Here is a 6,486-nt window from a genome sequence, read left to right on the forward strand (position 1 = left end):
TGTAAAGTGACTATATACAGAGTGGCGACATGTCATCCCAAATGTATGCAATGCGGGTTTTCCAAGGTTATTCTTTCTCTTTCCTGCATACGCGTTGGATAGGTCGTTTGCTCGATTGGAATGACACTGACAGATAATTATCATTCCAATTTTGACATTGTCGCCACAATTTTGGGTCAACGTCGCGGTTGACACATGGCACGTCCTGTCCTACTGTGTTACCTGACTCACTGCGAAATGCGTTGTATTCGCGGTATCGTGTTGGTTCGAAAGGTTTCGAAAAATATCGCCCTTGTATCGAAAATATCGTTAATTTTGATCACTAAAAATAACGTACTTAAACGTTATATTTCATGTGCCAGTAGTACGCAATAATTGTATTGTGAAACTGAATTGTTATTTATTCAACTTTTTACAAATTAAATGCAATAACAAAAGCACAACTTACAAAAAATCGTTTGTTATCGATATTAACTGCATATGCGTTTTAAACGAATAAAGCGCATGGTTACGTTTTATTTCAATAATACGCATATTCGCAGTGAGTCAGGTAAAACAGTAGTTTCGAACCAACACGACTTGCAACTCACAACACGATCCCGCGAACAAAGCTGGAATCACACTGACCATCACCGAACATCAACGGCAACGTATCGTAACGGAACGTCAGTGATGGTCGTATGCACTTTCAATGTGCGCATTCTTACGCGTCCAGAACATCACATCATGAAACGTCAAGGCACTCATGTGAATGCGCTCATTGAAAATACATGCGACTGGTGGGAGATAAGAATAATAATAATAATTAATGATGAATAAACATCATAAACAAAAAAATAATAATAAAGCGATTCACATCGGTCTGCTCTGACAACACTGTCAATGCAACGTATTATAGTCCAATATGGCAACGGCGCGTCAGCTGCCGAGCGATGCTATATAAAGGGACGTCATCCATATGAATGCTCATTCTTGTGACGAACTTTGGAGAGGCAACAACTGGAGGATCATCCCACCTTGGACCATGCAGCAGCAGTGGCTGAAAGGAGAATCGGTGGCTAAACCGATAGCTGGGCAGATCGACGCCTTTCGGACTGAAAGGTACTGCCGCAACAACAGGAGCGGAGATCCACCGGTAGCAATACCGAAGGGTTCGAAAGCGCCGCAGTAAAAGGTGGCTGATACCCACCAGCGGCGCGGACCCTTCCGCTTACTGGTTAGCAGCAGCAAGAGCACGGGCGGATGAACGCAAGCCAGTCGCTTCGGTTCACGACAATGGCACAGCCAGGGCCTTTAATTATCACCGAATTTCAAACAAAACAGAAAATCTTTTTTCTTAGCATACATTGTTTTTTATGCCTCTGAGTTTCGTATGTATAACTGCACAGTGATTTTCATCATAGTATACAAGTTCAATATATCGTGAAAATAGAACAGCAGAAAGTGATTTTCAAACCCAAAAGGTGATATTCACTTCAGGAAAAAAACAATTTTGAATGCAGTAAATGAAAAGAAAAATCTTATGTCCAACAGCTGAACGCAATAAATGCAAAATTACAACATAATTTTTTTATTGATTTTCACTGCTCAAACGTGAATATCAGTTTGTTACAATATCACAGGGCGCTGATATTCTATATTCTCGTGCATGAAGTTCATGCTTGCTGTATATAGTTATTATGTACGTTTGATCAAAGCAAGCAGATTTTCAATGCAAGGTAGACTGATAATCCAGAAGTTTGAACGTTATGCTGATGAATATTAACAACACTGGGCACAGCAGCTCCCTCGTAAGTCAAAAGCGGTAACTAAAAGTAGAGCGCTAGCCGACGGAAGGGCGGCACAGCGGAAGAATTTATTTTACTAGCCGACGGAAGGGCGGTTAGCAACATTATAAATAATACCTTACCCGACGGAAGGGCGGTGTAATGGTGAAATTTGGCTTGATAACTATCCGACGGAAGGGCGGTTAGTAACATTGTAAATATTACCTTACCCGACGGAAGGGCGGTGTAATGGTGAAATTTGGCTTGAAAACTACCCGACGGAAGGGCGGTTAGCTAAGTTTGCTAAATGCACGAATTTTTTTATTACTTTCCGACCGACCCCTTGGATTTATTACATTTGGATTGATGTAAAAATACATCTTTAAAAACGGATTGGGAAATTTTCGTTTTATTTGATGGAAATATATCTGATTTTTGTTTACGTCGAATGTGAGATTCATTTGTTCGTTCTGTGCAGTGAAACAGCAGTTTATAAATTGAAGGTTAGTTGCCTATTTCCAGCCAAACAATATTGCTCTTATTTTGTTGTTGAACACTTGAGCGAACCGCGAAAGTTTTATGACATACTCGCCCGTATGAATAAAACAGTTCTGTTTGCTTTGATTTCCCCTGGCAAACCTTATAGACGAAGTCTTATATATTTTTCAGCCTTACGTGATATTCAGCCTTTTGATTTTCAGCCTTTCGTAGCTTACAGCCTTTTGAAATTTCAGCCTTTCGGTTTTCAGCCTTTCGTAGGAGACCCCTTTGACATAGCTGGTAACGATGCCAGAGCTAATTTTTCATTCCAAAACCAGCGTCATGAGGGTGTTCATTATTTCAAAATAACTCTAAATATTGTAAAAATGTAATAGTTCAAACAATAATAAATAGTTCAAAAAAGGTAAACACACAACACAGAGCAAAATTGGCGACCGCTAAGGCAATTTTTTTTGAAAAAATCATGTTTCGATATAAGACAACTTTTTGAAATTATAAATTGAAATTATAAATCGCAGTGAGTCAGGTAAAACAGTATCCAGCTTTTTACGCGCTATAATAATGGCCGCTATAAATTGTGTTCGTAATATTCGAACAATCTTTTTGACAACTCTGCATCCATCAAAACTGGGCACTCTTCTCATGTACGGCAGTGTTGCTCTTTCTTTCGTTTACGCAAAAGAAGAAGAGCAATAGTTTTGTTTACATTTCGCACATTTTTGCTCTCCTTCTTTGACGTAAAGGAAAGAAAGAGCACGGTAGTGTTGCAAGATAAAAGTGCCAGATTTGATGTATGCAGAGTTGTCAAAAAGATTGTTCGCATATTACGAACACAATTTATAGCGGCCATCATTATAGCGCGTAAAAAGCTGGATAGGCATCCGGCTTTTTCGTAAGCGGGAAATAGGGGCAAATGTCGCAATATTTGGATACACTTATTTTAGAGTGCAGAATACTCGATTCAGGTGCAATTTCAGTGTATGTCGTTATTGTCGTGTAATATGTATCGATAAATATCGATAACTGTTTCATCTGTTTTGTTAAAAACCGCGCAAGGCGCAACACCGAAATCCGAAACCGTACTTCAATTTAAAATAAAGATTACAATTTACAAACAAAAAATAGTGTTTCCCTATCTAAGACCAAAGTGTGCTAGTTACTGCCGTTAGTATGGATTCGTCCAATAATTCCCCTCCGACACATTCAATAGCATTTCCGGATAAAATCTCAACTTTCGAGCTTTCAAGTTACGAATGGTCTCGAAATCTGCTATGCGTAGCCCTTCCCGATAAGCTGCTGTTAGGAATGGTTCGGTTTCCGGTTAGTTTTTATTGGCATAAAAATTATGTATATCTAATACAAAATGAATAATTTGCAGGAAGAAAGCGAATCAGAGTGCTTCGAGTGGAGCCTGCTAAAGGAGGTGCATCATGAAACTCGATGTCATGCAGTAGCATTTGCGCCGGAAACGTCGCTGGCCGTACTGCCTAAGGTTATCATAGTGTGCACGGCTGGAGCAGATTACAATCTTAGAATATTGAACAGTGATCTTGAAGATGATAATACAGTCCAGGTTTTATCTGGACATAATAGCTACGTAAATCAGGTTAGTTGGGATCCAGACGGAGAGTACTTGGCATCGTGTGGAGATGATAACATGTGTATCATGTGGAAACGGAAAGAGAATTACTCGAAGGGACCAGTTTTCATTTTGGACTCGGCGGTCGTTTCAGCAAAATGGCACCCGGATGAGGCAGGAAAAGTACTAATCGCAGAAAAATCCGGAATTGTACATTTATACAATGTGGAATCTAAGCTTGCCATATTATCGGTAGAGAGTAGCAGAAATCCGCTGAACTACGCCGATTGGAGCCTAAACAATTCGGCCTTTGTTGTGGCCATAGCTGGTGGAGAATTGGTGTTTTGGGATCTCAAGAAACCAAGCCGACCGATTGAGAGTAAAAAGATTCACGAAGACTGCGGTCATATCGTTAAATTTGCCCCTCATTCCGAGACGATTATTGCTAGCGTGGGCCGTCCGAGAACCACGCTGAAAGTAATCCACGTTAAGAACCAGATACCGCAAGTGGAAGCTAAGCTGTTGCTTTACGGCGGACTGTGCTGGCATTACCAACTTCCTTATGTTGTGGCAGGACAAGACAAAAAGCTCTGCTTTTGGAAGATTTGTTCGTAAAGTATCAATAATCATTAATAAATGTTGAATTTTTTAACCGAACTGGCGGTTTACTTTTATTATAACATCACAGACTTTTTTTTCATAATTGTTTATCGATTTATTTTGGTGTGAGTTCAAGGAACATTTGGGCTTATGTTTGGTAGGATAATCAGCTATTATTCGCATTGTTAAATGCGTTCTTCACGTACTGTAAAATTTGATTTAGCGAATCTTTTCCAGCACTCCCTCCTTGAAAGACCAGCAAGAGATAGTATCCATCGTTCGGCTTACTTCTTAAACTAAATGCTGCTTTTACGATGGGTTCAATACTGTGCACGTCCAACCTTGCCCGTTTGCAGTGTGTGTTCTCTTCACGCTGTTCGTTACGACTGTTTTCACCGCCAGGACTAAGTTTTCGCTGGTCCTCCCGTCTTTTTCTTCGTTGATGGGACCAAGTATTCTGGAAGGCTTCTAATTCCCACATGGTTTCGGAGTCATCCAATCGGCGAGTTTTGATATTAAGTGACGACAAAATAGTGATAAGTTTAGTGTTTGCCTCACTTAACGATGCTACCGCATTTAACTCCAGGATCTTGCCCTCCAAGGGTTTCCCAGGTAATTTTCTCTTCGTCGGCCTTTGTTCAAATCTATCCGGAACACGACAAAGCAACTCCTTTTCAGAAAAACTCCAAGCTACGCCCCATCGGGTCGTATTACCCTGACAAAATCTAGTAGTTGTAACATTCGTTATCGAATAACGTTTAAGAACTCTTAGTATCTCTTCAAAACTTTTTTTATGGCCGAGCATTGTGCTATAAATCGTAATTCGGTCTTTAAATTCCAAACTTTCCATAATTATCTGCGTTACGAATCCAACCTCACCTCCCTCAACTTGCAATTCCTCCTTTGCGCCTGTTCTAACATTCGAAGGTTCTTTTCTTCTTCCTGTTCGGTTTTGACCTTCAGCTCCATCTTCGTCGTAAAACGGTGGATTACACATACAGAATTCGAACTGTTTTGTACTCGTTTTATCAAAATATGTTTTTAAAACAGTTTTTGCGTCTTTATCCTGCTGAATGATTTCGATTATATTATTTAACCCATTGCGCTTTACATTTGCTCTAGCAATCTCGACACTGTCTTCTGACTGTTCTAAGCCAACCATTTGCCAACGTTGCTGAGAATTGACCGCACACAGCAAAGGGTATATGCAGGAAGCCCCGCAGCCGATGTCCAGTCCTCTTAGTCCGTCCACTTTGTCGTGTTTCCATCCGAAAGCAGCTTCGAAATCCTCTAACCAATGAACGTAATTTAAACGCAACGGAAGCGTTGGAATTAGCTTATCCGGAGGAAGCTCAATATCCAGGTTGAAATCTTTCTTCAACAGACAACGAGTCAGCAGTTGAAGCGCTGTTTTATTTTTGTAGTCGAACTTGATACGTCCGTTTAAATCCTGCAAAACGGGAAAATGTTACTTATCGTTGCAATTATCAAAATGTGTTCCAGGTACTCACCACATAGCAAACCGGTTTCAGTTCCGGATATTGTTTGACCATGAGCCGAAAGTCCGGTTGTTCACGGTAGATATTTTTTGGGTGCATATACTTATTCATCGACATTTTCAAAAATAATTATTGGTTGTAAATATTTGAACAAAAAATAGAGCGCCAAGAGCACCAGCATTTAGCATGGACGAGGGGGACGAGCGATATTTGCACAATACGCGGCCTTTTCGATTCTTTCCGTTCTTTCCATTATAATATCGAGTGCGTGATATCGATATTTTTTCAAGGAAAAGAGACCAGTGTTCGTTCACTAGTAATGAACCCACGACGGATACCGTGTACCCCCGCTGGAATGACCTTCCTTGATCTGAACATTTTTAATCTGAACTCCGTTGGTATGAATACGTTCACATTAAAAACTGATCAAGTGTCATACACAATTGACGGTTAAGTTGACCGGGCAAATTGAAGAAAAGCAAAAAAACTTAATACGTTTCCTCTTGCTAAGCAGCTTTGGCAATATAGCTCATATGCAACT

The 6,486-nt window shown here is 40.2% G+C and overlaps 2 protein-coding genes across 2 annotated transcripts; one reads left to right on the plus strand and one right to left on the minus strand.

Annotated features, from left to right (window-relative positions):
- Positions 1-3,356: 3,356 nt before the first annotated feature.
- On the plus strand, positions 3,357-4,468 carry LOC128737628 (nucleoporin Nup37). The gene is made up of 2 exons (XM_053832304.1): positions 3,357-3,587; positions 3,646-4,468. The coding sequence occupies exons 1-2, from the start codon at positions 3,438-3,440 to the stop codon at positions 4,459-4,461; spliced, it is 966 nt and encodes a 321-aa protein (XP_053688279.1). The 5' UTR covers positions 3,357-3,437; the 3' UTR covers positions 4,462-4,468.
- A 128-nt stretch (positions 4,469-4,596) lies between these two features.
- On the minus strand, positions 4,597-6,062 carry LOC128737733 (U6 small nuclear RNA (adenine-(43)-N(6))-methyltransferase). Its single transcript, XM_053832430.1, has 2 exons — positions 5,958-6,062; positions 4,597-5,896 (listed from the first exon to the last, which is right to left on the minus strand). Exons 1-2 carry the CDS (start codon positions 6,060-6,062, stop codon positions 4,613-4,615), a joined length of 1,389 nt encoding a protein of 462 aa, XP_053688405.1. The 3' UTR covers positions 4,597-4,612.
- Between the last annotated feature and the right edge of the window lie 424 nt (positions 6,063-6,486).

Source organism: Sabethes cyaneus, chromosome 2 (assembly GCF_943734655.1).
Source record: "Sabethes cyaneus chromosome 2, idSabCyanKW18_F2, whole genome shotgun sequence".
NCBI lineage: Eukaryota > Metazoa > Arthropoda > Insecta > Diptera > Culicidae > Sabethes > Sabethes cyaneus.